Source organism: Camellia sinensis, chromosome 1 (genome assembly GCF_055761805.1).
Source record: "Camellia sinensis isolate YWXY chromosome 1, ASM5576180v1, whole genome shotgun sequence".
Lineage (NCBI taxonomy): Eukaryota > Viridiplantae > Streptophyta > Magnoliopsida > Ericales > Theaceae > Camellia > Camellia sinensis.
The window spans coordinates 22,181,635-22,202,158 of NC_138961.1; the positions used below are offsets into that span (position 1 = coordinate 22,181,635).

Consider the following 20,524-nt stretch of genomic DNA (forward strand, 5'->3'; position numbering starts at 1 on the left):
CACCAAAGCTTCAGGCTCGAATTCTTCAGAATCCACCGAAGAACAACTCTCTCTTTTATAGAACAAAACACAACCTTTGATGTACTCTCTTTAAACCATGAGTTGAATACTAAATAAAACATCAAAGCAAACTAACAAAATATCCCCAGATATAAACCTTAAGAACCAAAAAGAAGATCTGGAGGAATTAAATAGTTTTGAGAGAAAGCCAACTATTTATAGAAAATCCAAAAGTAATCCTAGTTTTGGAAGAAATCCAATTACTTTTGGATATACTAGTTTTGGAAGAAAATCAATTTCTTAAAGAAATCCTTGTCAAACGGGATTGCCAATAATAAAGCCTAACAATCTCTCCCTTTGGCAATGCCGTGACAAAACACACCTAACAAATAAAATCCTAATCACCCCAACCCATTAACCAACAAACACAAACTTCTTTTTCAAGATTAAGATCTGCAAAACAGCTATTAGTGCAACAATCTCCAAAACAACTATTAGTCTCACAAGAGTATATGAAAAAGTAATAAACATATGGCTAGATTATCTTGAACCATGAGATGGAAAACATGAATAGATGAAAACTAAGACTCATGAAAAACAACTCTCAAACAACAAAAGCAAGATCATTAACCAACCCAAGTCAAGATGAACCAAACACCCCCTCACTAAAAGCAACCACAAACACTGAAAACAGTGAACAAGAAGAAAACGACAAAAAATAATATGGTGGAACAAGCAAAGAATTTCAGATTTGTACCTTAAAACACACAAGATTATCCAAGAAGCACAATTACTAGTAAACACAATGTGCACAGTCTGTAGAAAATTCCTCATGAAAGAAAGTGATGCATTATGTGAAAAGCATAGATCCCATGATAAAAGTGTGTGTGTGACTCTTGGAGTTCGACAAATACTAGATTCAATCCTAGTAGTGATCTAAAAGTTAGACCTCCGTCAAGAGAATCTAAGCACAACAAAGGAAAGTCAAACCACTAGGAATCAAGGGGTATTTGGTGAGTAAAGGCGGAGGCTCCCCCTCAATCAATGAATCTTTTTTTTTCTTTCTTTTGCACATTTTTTCTTTCTTTTGCATATTTTTTCTTCTTCTCTTTCTTTTTCTTTTACTTTTTCTTTTGCACAATCATTGACGGCTGACACGCTCAAGAGTATGGAAACCGAACCAGAGAAGCATGGATATAATAAGGATGGCCTGGTTGGTGACTCTGAGGTAGCCTTTTCCTCATGGCTAGACTACAAAGAATAGAAGGGAAAGCCATGGAGATGCAAAAAGATGGTAGGTGGTTAAGAGACTCAACATCACCTATGATATGCTAGTATAGGTCAAATCCTCTAGAAAGGCAAAAAGATCAATGACAGAAGTCCATAGAGAAAAAATAATCACTAAAGCGGAAGACTCCAAAATTTGCTAATCCAAGAGTGTGTACAGAATGAGACATACTAATCAAAAAACACACACTCCAAAACGAGTAATGACCACAGAAAGCACACATATATTAACATGTAATGGATATTCTCATCAAATCCAATATGCCCCAAGGACCACTCAAAAATTTCAAGCTTGCAAAACCATACTAAGAAAATCTTTTTGGGATTTTTTTCTTTTTTTTTTTCAAAAATAAAGCAAGACAAAAAAAATGAACAAGCACACATTTTTTTTTTTCATTAAAAACAACACACAAAAACCCAAAAGCTAAAACAAATAAACTAATTAATACAAGTCAAGTTTTCTCACCCAAACTGCTTTAGTACGAACAAAGTTGTGAGAATTGTAGTTCTTGGGTGGTGTCTTGACGTTGTGGTTCCTTTCCCCTGCAATAGGAACCCGTCTCGACATGGTTTCCAACTTCCTATTCCTAGGTCTAGGCAAATACACTTTCTCATACAACTTATAACAATAAGGGCGAATATGACCATGCATACCACAATGATGACAAATAAAAACAGGGTATACCGTCTTTTCTTTTACCTTACCAACTCTAGGAAGTTTAAGAAGTCCATCCTTATGTTGAATTTTTTGTTCTCCCTTTCCTTGAGTTCTTGTATCATGAGATGTTGAAGCACTCTATTTTTGCTCTTTCTTACCACCAAAGCCAATGCCACTCTTGTCAGAACAGATTTGTTGAGAACCAATGATATTGTCCAAAGTCTTTGATCCTTTGTTCCAAAGACCAATGGTAACCATGGCACACTTGAGCTCTTCATCTTTCTTGATCATTAGTTCTTCCAAAGCAACTAGTGACATCTCGAGAGATTCAATCTTTTCTTCATACATGGCATGGGTTTGCAGTAGCTCATTCCTCTCTGTCTCACAAGTCAACAGTTTTGCACAAAGAACTTGTCGATCATCAGCTACCTTGATAGCATTAATCTTGGCCTCGAAAATCTCCTCTTTAAGTTTGACATTCTCACTTTCACATGCTTTGAGTTTCTTTGTGAGTTTGTCATTCAATTTGAATAAGTTAAGAGACTCCTTATACAACTTTTCATAAGCTTGCTCAAGCTCTTCATGATCACTCTTCGAGGATTCATCATCAGTGATATTCTCAACTAACCTCTTTGGAGAATCTGTTTGTCCTTCAGCTTCGGAAGCTGCCATGAAAGCAAGGAATTGTTTATGTCCCTCTTCGCCTTGATCTTCATTGTCACTTTCATCTTCATCAGATTCAGATTCATCATCCCAAGTGATGGCGAGGGCATTCTTCTTCCTCAACCGAGTGGGGCATTCTTGAGCAAAGTGGCCAAATCCTTGGCATTCATAGTATTGGAGTCTTTCAGAGTTTCCCTGTATCTTTCCTTTCTCCTTCTTGGCTATAGAATTAATTTTGAGTTTATCTTTGCCTTTAGATTTATGAGAATTAGTAGATTCCAAAAGATTAGGATTCTTTTTCAAAAAAGATATTTTAAATTGTTTAACAAAAGCAGCTGTAATCTTGGAATCTATATCACAATCCTCATCAAAATTCTCTCTAACTTTATGAGCACTACTAAAAGCAATATCTTTTTGTTTCTTTTTGAAATTCCTGTGTGCCTCATAAGTTTGGAGATTTCCAACCAACTGATCCAGCTTGAGGTTGTCAACATCTTAAGCCTCCTCAATAGCCGTAACTTTTGGTTAGAACCGATCGGGCAAGGATCTCAAAATTTTGCCCACAACTTTGGATTCTGGAATTTTTTCACCTAAATTGAAGCTGAAATTTACAATTTCACTCAACTTCGCATAAAATTCATCAAAGGTCTCACTATGTTTCATTGAAAGGTTTTCGAAACTAGACGTGAGCCTTTGAAGTTTTAAGCGTTTAACAGAAGGAGTGCCCTCATGAATAGTTTGTAAGATATCCCAAGCTTCTTTTGCGATTTCACAATTACAAACACGACTAAATTCTTCAGGTGTGACAGCGCAAAAGAGAGAATTGATGGCTTTACTATTCCAGCTACTATTTTGGTAATCAATTGTGTCCCACTTATCAATTGGTTTGGGGATTGTAACTCCATCAACGGTAATTATTGGTTTGGTCCACCCATTCATGACGGATTGCCAAACTTTTTCATCAATAGATTTTAAAAAAGATCTCATCCGAGCTTTCCAAAAAGAATAATTGGATCCGTCAAGTAAGGGTGGTCGAACCATAGAATTTCCTTCACGAATTGTATCCATTATCACAAATCAAACAAGATCTCGTTCTAAAAGAATTTTTTTTTAAAAAAATAGAACGACCTGCTCTGATACCAATTGAAAAATCTAGAAATCCCCTAGATATTGATTTGTGATTATGTAACAATTTTAAGCAATATATAACAATCCCAATCAAACAATCAAGACAAATCAACACAACGATTTTAACGTGGAAAAAATCACAATTGGACACCTCCAACTGTGATAAAAAAACCACAGGCAACAGTCACAAAACAATCCACTAAGAAGATTTAAAGGAATTACACAGGTATACTCTCAATTACCTAGCGAATCCACGCCTAATTGAACCAACCTCTATGTGCCTCTTCCAACCCGTCTTCACCTCGGAGTTGTCTTTACGATGAGCAACCCCGGAATCCACCAAAGTTTCAGGCTCGAATTCTTCAGAATCCACCGAAGAACAACTCTCTCTTTTATAGAACAAAACACAACCTTTGATGTACGCTCTTTAAACCATGAGTTGAATACTCAATAAAACATCAAAGAAAACTAACAAAATATCCCCAGATATAAACCTTAAGAACAAAAAAGAAGATCTGGAGGAATTAAATAGTTTTGGGAGAAAACTAACTATTTATAGAAAATCCAAAAGTAATCCTAGTTTTGGAAGAAAATCAACTTCTTAAAGAAATCCTTGTCAAACGGGATTGCCAATAATAAAGCCTAACATAAGTTATAATCACTTTCCCACAGCTCTACCAAACGGGGCCAATATCAAATTAGATGCTACACGTATATGTAAATCACTTATAGAAATATGATATTTGATATAAAATCACAATTGAGTTAATTTTAATTAATGTAATGATATTTTATATTATTTCTATAAAAGTGTTACTTGAATACTTATATATATAATAAATTCAGTTAAATTATTTATTTATTTTGATAATTTTAGTTCTATTATGCTATAAAAGTGTAATTATTATATAATAATTTTATATAATATATTTAAATTAAAAGATAGTAAAATAAATACTTACTTTGATATTAAAAAAGATAGTTAAATTAGAAAGAGAATTAATGATATAAAATTAAAAGTGATTCTAGTTTTTAATTTTAATTTTATTTTTATATTTTTTTTTGAAAAATAAAAATATGTAGAAATAGAACTAGAAGAAATTTATTTAAAAGATTAAATATAAATATGTTGTGATTTGATTGAGAAGAAAACACATAAATTAATGAAAAATGTTTGAGGGCCCTAATTCTGTGGCTCAAATGTGGCTCAAATGGCCAAAACGACGTCGTTTTGGCCATTTTGATGTTGTTTTGTACTCAAAACGACGTCGTTTTGGCTATTTGAGCCACATTTGAGCCACAGAATATTCTTTTTGAATTATTCATACATATTGTATATAGGTATATGAGATTTAAATTAAATATAATATTTTGTAATAAATAATTTCATGTTAAATAAAAAATTAAATATAAATTGATATTGATAAAATAAAAAATATAAAAAAATAATTTGATTTGTGCGATGCACATAATTAAATACATTCTGTTTTATTTATTTATTTGTATATCGAGATAATTTTTTTTTCAAATATCATAATAATTAAATTATAATCATATATATGAAAAATAAGTATCTTTCAAATAGAATCCATATAAAATTGGTTATTATAATTGAAATTGAATTTGTGTAAAACTTTATATGTAAATGAAAAACGGTATGTTGATGTGAATTTTTTAGAAAAAAAAACAAAGCCTTTAAAATGTGTCACATAAGTAAAGAAAAAATACCCTTTTTAATTATATATATATATATATATATATATATATATATGATGCCATAATTGGCTTTAGGTGGTGGAGGGTAATAAGTTTGTAATTTGGGCAAAAAGTTTTCCTCCTCAGCAATTATTCTCAGAGGGTTGCTATTTACACCTACTTTATTTCTTTAGACCCCCTACTTTTTTTATTTTTTTTAATTCCAATTTTGTCTAAATATAAAATTTCATTTCTACCCTTATCGCTAACCTTCTAACCATAATCTCCTAAACCCTAACCCTAATTCCACTGGACATGCCCATCACCTCAGGTAGTCTTCGTTATCTTTTTTGGTCGACCGTCCATTGTGGGCCGTTCATCTTCTTCCTTCTCTCCCGAAACCCGCACCCTAGACCTAGGGTTTTTAGAAATCGGTGGTGGGTGGTGATGGCAGCGACTTTAGGAGGTGATAGTAGTAATGGGTCGCGATGGGAAGAAGAAAAAGAAGAAGAGAAGAGGAGGATACAGTGGAGTGGGTGATGGGCGATGGATCGCAATTTGGGTTTGCAGTTGTTGGTCGCAATCTGGGTCACAACCTAAAAAAGACGAAGAAGAAGAAGAAGAAGAAGAAGAAGAAGAAGAAGAAGAAGAAGAAGAAGAAGAAGAGGCAGCGTCTTGAAGCCTTCGAGGCACTTGACATCGTCTTCAATGGCGGTAATGAAGGTGTAGAGAGACAATAAGACGATGAGGAGGGTTGGAGAGGAGAGTGTGAAGTGGGTTTTTATGTTGGTTGTTTTGGGTTGGTTTGGAAATAGAGAGGGTGGAGGTTGCCAAAAATGGTTGAGGTTGCCAAAAAGAAGATTGCCAACAATGAAATGCTGCCGGCGGTGGAATATCAAACTTTTGAATTGAACGAGGGCTAGGGTTTGGAGGTCAAAAGAACAAGGGTATAGTTAGTTTCAAGGTGGGAGTTCAAAGAAAAGATGAGAGAGTTTCAATTATGTGAGTGGGGGTTCAAACAAGTATGGGGTCCAAAAATAAACAGGTAACTATATTTAGTAGCCCTCTTACTCTTATTTAAATTGTAATTAATTCTCCTTCTTTTTCATCACTCATATCATAGTGATAATAATTTATTTTATTCTTCTTATATAATAAGGCGCACAAAAGTCATCCAAACTACCAAATATGCCTACTATAGAAAATGAAAAGAAATTTTTTTTTTTTTTTTGTATATTTATTTCATCTGTGCTTGGATAAATTTGATAAGAATTTAGAAAAAGAAAATGTGCGAGAAATGTATAAAATAAAAACTATTTTTTATTTTCCTTTTCTTTTTTAAATTCTTACTTAAATTTATAATTTAAACACAACCTAAGTCATTTAAATCGACAATTTTGGTGGAAAAAACAAAAAGAAAGAAAGAAAAGAAAGAAAAAGTTAACAAAGAAGAGGTTCAGTTTTTAAATGGCTTTTGCTTTGAAGGGCTGACCCAATTATGTCAAGTTGTTAAAGGATATCTACCAAATATGTGAAAAGTGTTTAGTGGGTCAAACTTTTAAATTTGATTTTCATCAATTATGATTGTAATTTATTAAATTTTATTATAATTTTATATTTAAATCAAAGAAAAAAAAATTCTTGCATTGCACATAATTTTGATGTCAAGATTCAAATTTTGTGATGAATTTCCCCCCTCCCCCCAGGAATATTGATTTCCATCAATGTACCAAAAAAAATAAATATGAAATAAATGGCAACAAAAAAAAAATGGGATTTTTTTTTAAGATCCCTAATAATAACAATTTAGAGGCTAAAGGACACACAAAAAGATAGTGATGCCTCACGTCCCTGAAACAACTTGGCGCGCGTTTTTAATTATTTTGTGGACCAAAATACCCTCGCCAAAATCAACACAGAACCAAACTCATTCCGACGTCTCAGTTACATTCCAAACATCCAGCATCTTCACGAACAGGAGACCAGCAGAATTAGGGTTTCAACATCATCTGCACCATCGACATTACAGCTTCGTTATCCTCTCCAAAAATCATTCCCATTCCTTCCTCACAAATTTCTCTGACCTACGTTAAAGCTTCGTTTTCACGGCTCATCATCATCTCAGTCCATCTTCGTCACGTCGCATCTTCATCGCGGACCATATCAGCTCATCATTCAAGTTTCATCCTAACTCTGGTCAGTTTTTCTACAATACAACTAGATTTTCTCTGGAAACACAGTTAATAGCATTTTATAATAACCTTTCATAAATTAGGGTTTCAATTTCGTAATAAAAAGCTACCTGCATTTGAAAAAATTTATTTCTGTGTATTTTGAACTTATTCTTCAACATGTTTGTTTGACTTTATCTGTAAATTTCTCTGGCATTTGAATTTCTCTGATTTTTGATTAATGTAATTTTCTTCTTTCAATTTTCTCTGGCAAGTTTATTTTCACAACAATTTTTTGTGTTTTTATCTTATTCTTGAACATGTTTCTGTAATTCTGTCTATAAATTTTCCTGCTCCGTAAATTTCTCTGTAATATGTATTTTTAATTGCAATGTCTATCTTAATCTAGAATGTCTATTGCTTTCTTGCCTCTGTCTTAAGTTTCTCTGGTATTTATAATTTTCTCTGACCACATCACATCACTTTCCTCCCTTGTGTCTTTGTCATTTTAAATTTTCTCTGGAATTTTAATATTGTGGACTGGAATGAATGTTTCTTCTTGGAATTTTCTCTGCCATATGTACTTTGAGAAAAAGTTATTTCTCTGAATTTTGATCTTATTCTTGAATATGTTACTGTCATTTTGTATCTGAATTTCTCTGCTTTCTAAATTTCTCTGGAATATGTATCCTTCTCTGCAATGTCAATTACACTCTTGCCTCTGTCTTAAGTTTCTCTGGTATTTATAATTTTCTCTGGAATGAATGTTTCTTCTTGGAATTTTCTCTGCCATATGTACTATGAGAAAAAGTTATTTCTCTGAATTTTGATCTTATTCTTGAATATGTTTCTGTCATTTTGTATCTGAATTTCTCTGCTTTGTAAATTTCTCTGGAATATGTATCCTTCTCTGCAATGTCAATTACACTCTTGCCTCTGTCTTAAGTTTCTCTGGTATTTACAATTTTCTCTGACCACATCGCACCACTTTCCTCCCTTGTGTCTTTGTCATTTTAAATTTTCTCTGGAATTTTAATATTGTGGACTGGAATGAATGTTTCTTCTTGGAATTTTCTCTGCCATATGTACTTTGAGAAAAAGTTATTTCTCTGAATTTTAATCTTATTCTTGAATATGTTTTGTCATTTTGTCTCTGAATTTCTCTGCTTTGTAAATTTCTCTGGAATATGTATCCTTCTCTGCAATGTCAATTACACTCTTGCCCCTGTCTAAGTTTCTCTGGTATTTATAATTTTCTCTGACCACATCGCACCACTTTCCTCCATTGAGTGTCTCTATCATGGTTAATTTTCTCTGCTTGTGTATGTAAATTTTTCTTGCATTTTAATATTATGAATTGAAATTTTCTCTGGAATGGAAATTTCCTCAAGAATGTGTAATTTTTTTCAGAATGTGCATTTTTCTCTGGTATGTTTATTTTGTTCAATTCTTGATTTCAATATGGTATACTTCTCAGTGCCATGTTTACATTACTTTGTTTATTTTATCTTTGCTAATTGTGGAATGCAAATTTTCTTTCACTTGCCATGTTTTACTTTTTTCTATCATTCATTTTCTCTGGTATGTTTACTTCTATCTGTAATTTAAACAATTATTGAAAATTTCTCTCCCATGTTTATGATGCTGAGTTGATTTTCTCTGACATGTCAAATTTTCTGTAATTTTCTCTTATCTGTAATTTTCTCTGGCATCTCCAATTTTCTCCCTTATCTGTAATTTTCTCTGACATTTCCATTTTTCTCTGGGATTTAATGTTGACATCTCTATGCTTTAATCATTGTCTAGAAATGGCAAAACGTAAAGGCAGCGAAACACCGGAAACACCAAGCAAAAAACAGAAACTGTCTCAGTCTTCTTATGCACAAGGATCAAAAACCAACAGCAAAACACTAGAAACACCAAGGAAGCAAGAACAACTCTCTCAGTCCTCTTATCATCTAAGATCAAAAACCAGCACTAAAACACCAGAAACTCCTTCCCAAAACACACAAGTCCAAGCTGATGAAGCAACTAGCATCCAGATGAGTACCCCAACTTCAAAAGACTCAAGCTCAAGGGGGAAAAAACCTGTTAAACTCCACAGAAAGAGAGCTCACTACAGCATTCAATACCGATCCAACCTCTCATCTGTCGTCTCCTTCTTTCAAACACTTAAATTCAGTTCAAAACATCTTCTAGAGCTTCAAAAGACCCCATTCTGGTATTTGATTCAAGCTCTAACCACTGGAAGGATGGATCCAAAGAAATCTAGGAAATCCGATGATGATGTAGTTGCCATAATCCAATGTTACAATGAAAAAACAAAAGCATTCACAGTTGGGAAGAAGAACCTGACCTTTACAACAAATGACATGACCTTGATTTTTGGTTTGGAAGGAGGTAAAGGAGCCATGTCATTAAGATACTCTAAAAAGCCAAAATCTGCATTCCTCAGGAGAAGATTCCAAAAGGACACAAGGCTCACTGGTCCTGTTCTTAAAAATGCCTTGGTCAAAGCAATGAAAGGCAAGCAACCAACTGACTTCAAAGATGTAGCAATCATTGTTACATTGTACTTGTGTCTCACCCTATTTTTTGCAACAAGTGGGAATTCAATAGGTTGGGTTTTTATAAAGTATGTGGAACCTCTTGAATCAATGAAACAGTATGATTGGCCGGAAGCAATCACATCAACATTGATTGATTCTATCATGGCATTGCATAGAACTCCAGAAAAAGTTACGGGGTGTGTCATTGCATTGCTGGTAAGTATAATATCCATTCAAATTTGCAGTTATCATACTTACAAATTTGTGCGTTTACAAAATTTTATTTACTTTCATTTTCATCACAGTATTGGCTATGTGAACATGCAACTATCATTGACTCAGAAGACAGTAACACAACAGACTTCCCAAGATGTGCCAAGTGGAACCTTCAAACCTTGACGAAACAGCTGCAGAAGACACCAGTCCACTCTCTTGCACCTCGACAGGTTAGATTCCTATTGCTACCGAAATCTCAGTGAAATTTCAAAAATTTCTCTGACTACTGCTTTGTTTCCCTCCTTATGCATTGATTGATTAAGATTAATTTTCTCTGAAATATCAATTTCTGTTTTCTTCTTTGTTAACCACTGGTCTATTTCTGCCATTGTAATCAATTTTCTCTCCCATCCAAATTTCTCTGACCACAATTGTAACACATTAACTTATATGCCCTGATTCATTTTCTCTAATATCTGAATTATGTTCTTTGTCACATAATTTTCTCTGGCCCATCAAATTTTATCTCCTTGTGTGTAATTTTCTCTGCCCATAACTTGTGTGCCTTGCATCTTTGATTAACACTGTTTATTTCTACCCTTCTAATGAATTTTCACTGGAATTCAAATTTCTCTGACACAAATATAGTAAAACATTAACTTATAAACACTGTTTATTTCACTGTTTCATAATTTTCTCTGCCCCATACAATTAACTCCATGCCTCTAATTTTCTCTGGCCCAATACAATTTTCTCTGAAGTTTGTTTCCAATTAGTATCATTTAGATGAATTTTATTTTCCTTATTTGAATTTTTTCTCTGAGTGAATTTTGTAACATTTCTCTAATAAAAGAGTCTCCTGTTACAGATTGATAACAAGCAGCTAGTCAAAAACCCATCTGAGGAGTTTTGTCTTGGCAAAAAGACAAAGAAAGAATTAAAAAAGGCAATTGTCATATTCAAGGAGAAATTACAAGATCCATCTGAAGATGGAGGGAATGAACAAAAAGAAGAAGAAACCACCAAAGAAACCAGCAATGGACAAGAACATCAAGCAAGCAGCACAGAAGAAGAAACCACCAAAGAAAGTGAAGAAATAGAACCAGAAGACAAAGAACAAAATGAACAGAAAGAAAATGATGAAGAAAGTGATGAAGAAGAAAATAATGAGCAGATGGACCAACAACATGATGAAGAAAGTGATGAAGAAGAAAATGAACAGAAAGAAAGTGAACAAGAAGATGAAGATGAAGATGAGCAAGAAGAAGAGAACAAGGATGAAAGTGATGAAGAAGAAAATAATGAGCAGATGGACCAACAACATGATGGCATTTGTGGCTCAACAATGCATCAGCCTGAAGAATTTGAGGAATCAAAGGATGCCCAAATTGCTGATCTACGTCAAAGACTGAAGGCACTGTCTCAATCTAAAAAAGAAGAAGACAGAAATTGGATGGAATTACTTGCTGAAAAAGATATTTCAATAAGAATCCTGACATCACATAACTCAGAACTTTAAGAAAAAGAAAGCACAATCCGAATGAAACTAAGGATGTTGGAGGTTGAAAAAGCAGACGATGCAAAAACAATTCAACAGTTGAGGTGTTCAAATTCGGAGCTTGAAACTGAAAATGCCAAATTGCATGAACAAGTTCAAGAACTATCTATCCAACTAGCAACACAACCATACCGAACACCAACACAACTTCAACCACAAGGTCAGTGAAAATCTTGAGCCACAAAAAGTTATGTCCTTGTGCCATCATAACTCAGAGAAATTTCTATTTATTATAATTTTCTCTGTCATTGGTAATTTTCTCTGGAAGTTATATCTCTCTCAACACATTAGTTATATTTCTACTGCTCATTTCATTTCTCTGTATATTTTCTTATTCCATTTTTGGGGCTTGTTTGATTTTCACTGTATATAGTTGGAATGCAACTGGAACAACAACCAACAACCCAACAAGAGCAAATCCCACACAAACAACAACCGAAACAAAAGAAGAAACTCTATGGTAACTACAAAATATTGAATTAAATAAATTTACATATTGAAATATCATCTGTTGCTTCAGAGAAATTTCACTTTTCCTAATATTTTCACTGCCTACAGTCAAAAAAGATCCAACCTCAATGATAAAAAATTTAAAGGCAAAAGAAAGGAAGGAAAAGCAGCATGATCCAGAATTCCAATATCCGAAAGTTGCGAAAGTGACTAGAGCTTCAAAACAAGCTGCAAAACAAGTTGAGCAAAGCACAAAGGACAAAGAAGTGCTTGATGCTGATGCATACGTCTTGCCTCAACCTATAAACATCACAAAATCTTGGGTCTTTCCACAAACTCTTCCCATTTCAAGATTGATAAAAGATCATATAAAAGACATCTTGCAGCACATATCAAATGTGTCTGGGCTTGAGTAAGTACAACAAACAAAATAGAACATAACAAACAACAAATTACAAACTTATGTTGCATTAACAACAATTCAATCCCTTCTTTGTCATCTTGTAGAGCTTTAATTTGGACAAGTGAGTTGAATATCATTACCTTTGAAGACATTGGAAACCTCATAAAGCAAAAAGAAATTGCCAACAATGTAAGTCTTTCCCTTTCATCAACATTTCTCTGCAATGTTCCATCAGCCTTTATAAAACAATATTACAATTATAAATCATATTTTTCAGGTCATTGATGGCTATGGAGAGATCCTTTTGGCTGACCAAATCAGAGAGAAACAACAACCAACCTCATTTTTTTTCACATCCATGTGCTTAGTATGTTACTACTATTTTATTTGATTTTCTCTGGAATTTACTTTCTACTTTCTCTTCTTAATATACTCCTTGAAGTCAGTTGTCTCACTAACAAAACCATTTTTTGATTTTCTCTGAGCACAGAATTTCATCAACATGACAGAAAATCAAAGTTTTCGAGTGTCCTTATTTGACAAGCATATTGAAACAGCATGGAGGAACTATAGGTTCCTCCATTTCCCAATAAATACTGGAGGTAATGAGAAGTCCACACATGGAAATCACTGGACCTTGCTTGTCCTGGACAAACAAGACAATTTATGGAGGTTCTACAACTCATTGAGGCCAAGGAGGGATGATGCAGAAGACAAATATGTCAAAGATGCAAAACAATTGGTAACGAGTGCAAATTTCTCTGATCCATCATCATCTTTATGTGATGATAATTTTCATAGAATCCCATTGACTTGTCCGTAAATTTCTCTCTTATATAAAAATTATTTTTTTGCAGCAAGATTACGTGGAGAATTTTCTGAAAGCTTGTCTTGAAAGAGACGCTCAATCACAACCCTCTTTCAAATTAATTAACTCACAAAACACAAGTTATGACTTTGAGTATGTCAACAATGCTCCACAACAAGAAAGCGATTCGTAAGTTTCATACATCTATAAATAAGATAATTTCTGTTGCATGTTTCTTAAAACTAACCATACCTATAATTTGTATGCAGTCTGGATTGTGGCCTCTTCGTCTGCTATATAATGAAACAATATAGCAAGCATGAACCTATCAAATCCAAATTATCCACACAAGAGATAAGGTTGATGAGGGCAGAACTCATAGAGAGATTTGTGACCGAAGTTGGCAGGTCATGGACTGAACCAATTGAAATACCCCCAGAAGAACCACAAATGTAATAGTGAAACTAGTGAAAGGAAGACAATGTACATATCCACACAGAGAAAATTGTCTCACATATATGTATATATCCTTTCTTGTTCATACATTGAAGGAATGATGATCCTTGACGTATATGTATATATCCTTTCTTGACTAATCTAAATTTCATTTTTTTTTTTATTTCGACTAATGTAAATTTCAACAATTGTCTACCAGAGAAAATTGTCTGCAGAAATTTCTCTGGTATAAACTACCAGAAATTCACAGAGAAATTTAACTTGTATCGTCCCAAGGGGATGCCTATATGATCATGTAATCTGTAAAACTTTGTGTTGGTACAAAACAATCATCAAACTCAACAAAACACAAAGCACACAATAATTTTATCTGCCACTGGAAAATTTCATTGCATGAGTTTCAAATTTCAGACCACAATGCCCATATAGTTTTCTCTGTTGGTGAAAAATTTCTCTGGATGAAAATTTCTCTGGCTTTGACACAAATTTCTGAGTTCAAGTGAGTCCAGAGAAATTCTATCCTGGTCCAGAGAAATTCTCAACTCAGAGAAATTTTTTGAATCCTCTGTCTGCTGTGCACATTTCTTGAAATGACTGATATGAAGCTACCAGAAATTTACAGATAAATTTAACTCCTATCTCACCAAAGAAGGTGCCTATATGATCATTCAATCTCTAATGCACTGTGTTAGTACAAAACAATTATCAAATTAAAAAAACACAATCCACACAGTACTTTAGTCTGCCATTGTCAAATTTATGTGGATGAATATGAAGCTTCAAAACACAACACACAGAATTTTCTCTGCCATAGGAAAATTTCTCTGGATGAATTTTACAGGTACTACAAACCCACTGCCTATAGTATATATCAACAAACACACTTTAACTCATATTGAAAAATTTCTCTGGATGAATTTGATTGATATTATTATATACACTGTCCAAAAAATAAATTTCACAAAACAAAATACACAAAGTAATCATCAAATGTATTATTCCATCAATAAAATGTATAATCCTCAACTATTTAACAAAGGTTCCTTGCATGTCCTCTTATTATGGTGACCAATACTCTCACAGCGACTACACTTAATCACCCTTTTAAACTCTCCAGTAGAAGCAATTCTGTTCTTCTTCGGCCTCCCAGCAGGTCTCTTGCTCAATGGAGGTAAAATCATAGCATCTTCAATGCTACACACAGGTTTTTCAACAGTTGGAACTGGGCCAATCGAAAAGGAGTATGCTTGACGATACATATCAGCATGAAAAAATGGTTCAACAAATGAATTCAAATTCTTTCCACTCCTAAAAATTGCAGCAACAGCATGTTGACATGGATACCCATTTATTTCCCATTTTCGACATGAACAAGTTCTCAACCCAAGATCAACCATAACCGAAGGAAAACAATGCACTTCAAAGACATTATCAGATGATAAACTCACATTCCATGTCCTCCCGTCCAAAAAAGACTTCTCCAACACACTATCCATACGAGGACACAAAATTTTATTCCATTTACTAGAGAACAGCCTCCTATCAGACCTCATATTCATGATTTGCAACCGTATCATGTCCACCAAATTTGTTATTGGCAAGTGCCGAGCTTCTCGTATCCATGAATTGAATGACTCAGCAACATTTGAATACATCTCACCATAACGTTTCCCTGCAAAATATGCATCACTCCAATTTTCATATGGTAAACTTCTCAAGAAAACACTCACAATGTCTCCTCCCTCACTTTTTAACTCATTTAACTTGAAATGAAATGATGCCTTTGTTGGAGCATATGCACATTCTGAAAACTTGGACACAATCGTCTCCCTAACCAAATTTGTGTTTCCACATGACAACTTATCCCTCAAATTTCTCTTTAGATGTTCCAGACAAAATCCATGAAAGCAGTTAGGGAAAAACCTAGCAATTCCCTCCACAATTCCACAATGTCGATCTGATATGAAACTTATCACCCTTTCTGATCCTAATACTCCATATAAATGTTCAAGAAACCAACACCAATTGTCTTTATTCTCAGCATCAACAACAGCAAAAGCTACAGGAAAAAAACCTACAAAACAAATAGGAACAAGCATATTAGGTACGCACATGCAGAGAAAAATAGAACAATAAACATCCAAAGAAAATTCACACATTGGCAACATCCAGAGAAAATTGAATAAGTGACCAGCTACAGAGAAAATTCACACAATCATAATATACAGAGAAAATTCACTTAGTGACCACCTACAAAACAACAGAGAAAAATAGAACAATAAAACAACAAGAGAAGTTTGACACTGCCAACATCCAGAGAAAATTCACACATTGGCAACATCCAGAGAAAATTGACTTAGTGACCAGCTACAGAGAAAATTCACACAATCATAATATACAGAGAAAATTCACTTAGTGACCACCTACAGATACAATTCACACAATGACAACATCCAGAGAAAATTCATACACTGACAAAAATCCATTGAAAATTCTCACAGTGGCCACAACAATAGAAAATCCACACAGTGGCCAAAACCAGAGAAAATTCACATTCACTCAATTCCTACATGTATAGAAAATTCACATACTTAGATAAAAATAGATATATTTACAATTACCTTCATTCCCATCTTTCCCCGTTGCAGCAAGCATAACTCCTTTGTATCGTCCTTTCAAAAATGTTCCATCAAGAAAAAGCAATGACCGACAATATTTGAAACCAGCAATGCATGCATGAAAAGCCACAAACACTCTTTTGAAACGCTTGTTATCTTCAAAATCTAACTCAAAACGACTCCCTGGATTGTTCTTCAATGCCTCATCAAAATACCACCGTAATTGATCAAATGACAAACAAGAATCCCCATATGTACTACATTTTGCTTTCTCAACACTCAACCAACCACAGTTATAACTAATTGAGACCCCATACTTGTCTTTCATTCCTTTCACAACATCCACTGGACGAGTTAAAGGTTTTGCACTTACCTCTTCAAGTATCAGCCCAGAAACCAAGCTGGAAGTCATCCTCGAATGTTTACTCGTACGAACCGCCACACCACACGTATGTTCATTGTTCAAAGTCCTTATGTAGAAGAACCCATTTGTTTTTTCAACAGAAGCATGTACACGCCACATACATCCCCTTGATTCCTTATATGCACATTCTGCCGTAACCCTCAGCTTGTCATTTTTAACATACGTAAACTGAAAACCAACCTCAATAGCATACTTGCATAAAAAAGTACGGAACTCAACCACACCACCCTCAAACTTTTGTCCAACACTCGTAATATTATTCCGCCAACTAGCCGACAATAACACCTTTTCTTGGTGAGAACAAAACTTAGAGAGTGAATTCCTTTCAACATCCACCAGCCTATCACACTCACCATCCACAACATCTACCCAATTAGACCCCACTTCATCCTCTTCATCAGAAGTACTACATCTACTAACTGAAACATCAACTATATCAACACCGCGTGCACAAACAACCCTCAACATATTCAGAAAATCAATATTATTTCGAACCATACAATTCGGATGGCCCAAAATAGAATATGAAATACACATAGTCTCAGGTTTCAAATTCTCCCATGTTTTACACAAAATGCCAACCAATTCCTCAAAATTCAATTCGCATGAAACATTAATGACAATAGTATCATTCCCATATTTGCACAGCAACAACACTGCACTGTCCATTAAAACTGAAACAAAAAACAACAAAAAAAATCACACAAACACTTCACAATAACAACATCTCTGGTCAGAGAAATTTCTAAAAATTATAATTTTCTCTGAACTTAAAATAAAACTCCAAAGACATCTACAAACTGATATTCACCTTCAAGATGATAAAAAACAAAATCACAGAAACTTAATGAATCACAGAGAAATTTACTGCTAACAATTAAACACAATTATAGAAAAAAAAATCACATAGAATACAAGTCCAGAGAAATACTTTTCTCTGAACTACAAACTGAAAGTGAGTAACAAACTTACAATTTTCTCTGAACTACAAATACAAGTATAGAGAAATTTATGAACTTACATTGACTTTCTCATATTCTATCTCCATTACAAACTTCTAATAATATGTCCATATGCACTTATAATTTCCTCTGGACTACACAAACAATAGTGCAGAAAATGAAATTTCTCTGGTTTGAAAAAACATAGAACACAACTATAATTCATCATCATGTTGATAAAAAACAGAGCACCAAAAATGAACTCTAAACATCAAAATCACCTACACTGTCAACACTATCTGAAATTGATCAAAAAAACAAAGAATGAAAAATTAATTCCAAAAATAAAAATCAACTCTATCAAGCTGGCCTCTCTCTAAACAAAAATCAAAATACATTTGGAATCTAAATCGAAAACAAACCTAATCCAACTCAACTCAAAAACCTACGCGATCAACACACTGTCAACACTCTTTCAAATTGATTAAAAAACAAATAATAAAAAATTAATTCCAAAAATAAAAATCAACTCTATCAAGCTGGCCTCTCTCTACACAAAAATTCAAAACAAATATCAAAATGCATGTGCTATCTCCATCGAAAACAAACCTGATTCAACTCCACTGAAAATCTACGCGATCAATACACTATCACACCACTGAAATCTCCGACGAAATCTCCAACAAAATCTACACGATCGTAGCAATCTTTCTCGTCAACTCCACTGAAATCTCCGAAGAAATCTCCACTGAAATCTCCGACGAAAACTCCGACAAAATCTCCCCTTCAAATTCGGTTTCCAAAATGTATCAGTTAACTCAACCATATAATATTCAAACAAATTTATGTTATAAAGGAAGGGTAATTTAGGTACTTTATAACCTAAAATAAATTTGAGGGACCTTAGCCATCAAAACATATTATAAAGGACCTCTCCTCATATCAAAAGTAGAGGAGGGACCTTAGGCCAATTTTCCCAAAAAAAAATCTAATTCATCAACGTGAAAGAATAAATGTTTAGGTGGGAAAAAAACAAAAGATAAAAAAGTTATAATGTTGCATTTTGTAGATGCCGTAGATGGATTTTTCTTTCTTTGTTTGAGCTTTTAGAATTAAAAAAAAAAAGAAAAAAAGATGTTAGTTTGATAGAAATAAAACACAAAAAAAAATATAATTTTTTTTTTTCACTTTGCTTGGTTATGATAAAAAAATGAAAAAAATAAAAAACATTCTCATTTTTGTATGATTTTATGTTTTTGGAGAAATTTTTTTTAGTGTTTATTTTTGTCAAAGTAGTTTATATATATATATATATATATTTTAAAAATCAGAAAACAAATTATGAGAATAAAACCAAATAAAGTTTTTGAATTTTTAAAAATTATTTTCTTTCTAAAAAAAAGAAAATAATATCAAAATAATAAATACTATAAATATTGGTTTACATATTTTAACCAAACTTATTTTTGAAATTGAAAAATAAAATAAGATAAGGCAAAATTATTGGAAACTCCCATTTGGAAAATAAAACAAATTAGAAAATAGATTATTTATTTATAAATTCCTTTCCACCTACTTATATTCCTCTTAATTAAAATTATTTTTTTAAATTTCAATAAGTTCTATAGATAACACAGTTACCAAAACACCCCTAATAATAATAGAGTGAAACACGCATTAATGTTCACATCGACAATGTGAATATTTTATGATATGAACATTCACACTATCAAATTTATTTAATGTGAATATTCACATCTTGAAATATTTAAAATAGCCTAAAATAGTGCACACCAAGTTGCTAAAGGTTTAAAAATATTTGTAAGAATAAAATTATTCATAAAATATCTTAAATATGATAATTAAAATTTGATAAATTAAATGTCTAAAATAATTAAAATATAAGAATATCTGATGAATTAACTGAGACACAAGTTTTTTTTTTTTAGAGAGATATAAGTATTTAAATAAACGGAAATGAGCCGTAGCTCGAATCCAATGGCTCGAATTGGCTAGAAAGAGGGAGAGAAGAGAGGAGGAAGAAGCAAAAGAGAAAGAGGGAGAGAAGAGAGGAGGAAGAACAGAGGAGAAAGAGGGAGAGAGGATCGTCGCTGCTCGCCTCGCCACCGCCACCGCCACCGCCACCGCCACCGCCGTCGCCTTGCTGTCGCCGATCGTCGCAGCACCAGCGATCCCCGGCTCTGCCTCGCCTCCGCCTCCCGGCCCCCGCTTCCAGCCCCAAATGTTGGGCCCCCTCCAGTCCTTCCTCCTTCATCCTCCTCCTCCTCCTCCTCCTCCTCCTCCTCCCTCCCCTGCTTCTGGTTCTGCTTCACCTTCATCTCAAAAACGAGGCCGTTTTTGAATTCGAGCCATTTCGAGCCGCTCGATTTCGAGCTACCTATCACTGCCATTAAATAAATTCTGTTTGATTCTAATGAAGCTCGAAACCCTAGCTTTAGAGGGAGGGAGATGATCCAATGCTTCGTATGGTAGCAATTG

The 20,524-nt window shown here is 33.8% G+C and overlaps 3 protein-coding genes across 3 annotated transcripts; 2 read left to right on the plus strand and 1 right to left on the minus strand.

Moving 5' to 3' along the window:
- The first annotated feature begins 9,620 nt into the window (after positions 1 to 9,620).
- On the plus strand, positions 9,621 to 11,932 carry LOC145792598 (uncharacterized). The gene is made up of 3 exons (XM_082873498.1): positions 9,621 to 10,367; positions 10,457 to 10,597; positions 11,236 to 11,932. The coding sequence occupies exons 1-3, from the start codon at positions 9,645 to 9,647 to the stop codon at positions 11,884 to 11,886; spliced, it is 1,515 nt and encodes a 504-aa protein (XP_082729624.1). The 5' UTR covers positions 9,621 to 9,644; the 3' UTR covers positions 11,887 to 11,932.
- Positions 11,920 to 14,200, plus strand: LOC145822801 (uncharacterized). The gene is made up of 8 exons (XM_082920969.1): positions 11,920 to 12,085; positions 12,299 to 12,385; positions 12,484 to 12,787; positions 12,883 to 12,967; positions 13,056 to 13,145; positions 13,269 to 13,520; positions 13,636 to 13,775; positions 13,856 to 14,200. The coding sequence occupies exons 1-8, from the start codon at positions 11,920 to 11,922 to the stop codon at positions 14,040 to 14,042; spliced, it is 1,311 nt and encodes a 436-aa protein (XP_082777095.1). The 3' UTR covers positions 14,043 to 14,200.
- A 732-nt stretch (positions 14,201 to 14,932) lies between these two features.
- Positions 14,933 to 18,996, minus strand: LOC145792601 (uncharacterized). Its single transcript, XM_082873507.1, has 2 exons — positions 16,664 to 18,996; positions 14,933 to 16,116 (listed from the first exon to the last, which is right to left on the minus strand). The coding sequence occupies exons 1-2, from the start codon at positions 17,751 to 17,753 to the stop codon at positions 15,065 to 15,067; spliced, it is 2,142 nt and encodes a 713-aa protein (XP_082729633.1). The 5' UTR covers positions 17,754 to 18,996; the 3' UTR covers positions 14,933 to 15,064.
- Positions 18,997 to 20,524: the final 1,528 nt, after the last annotated feature.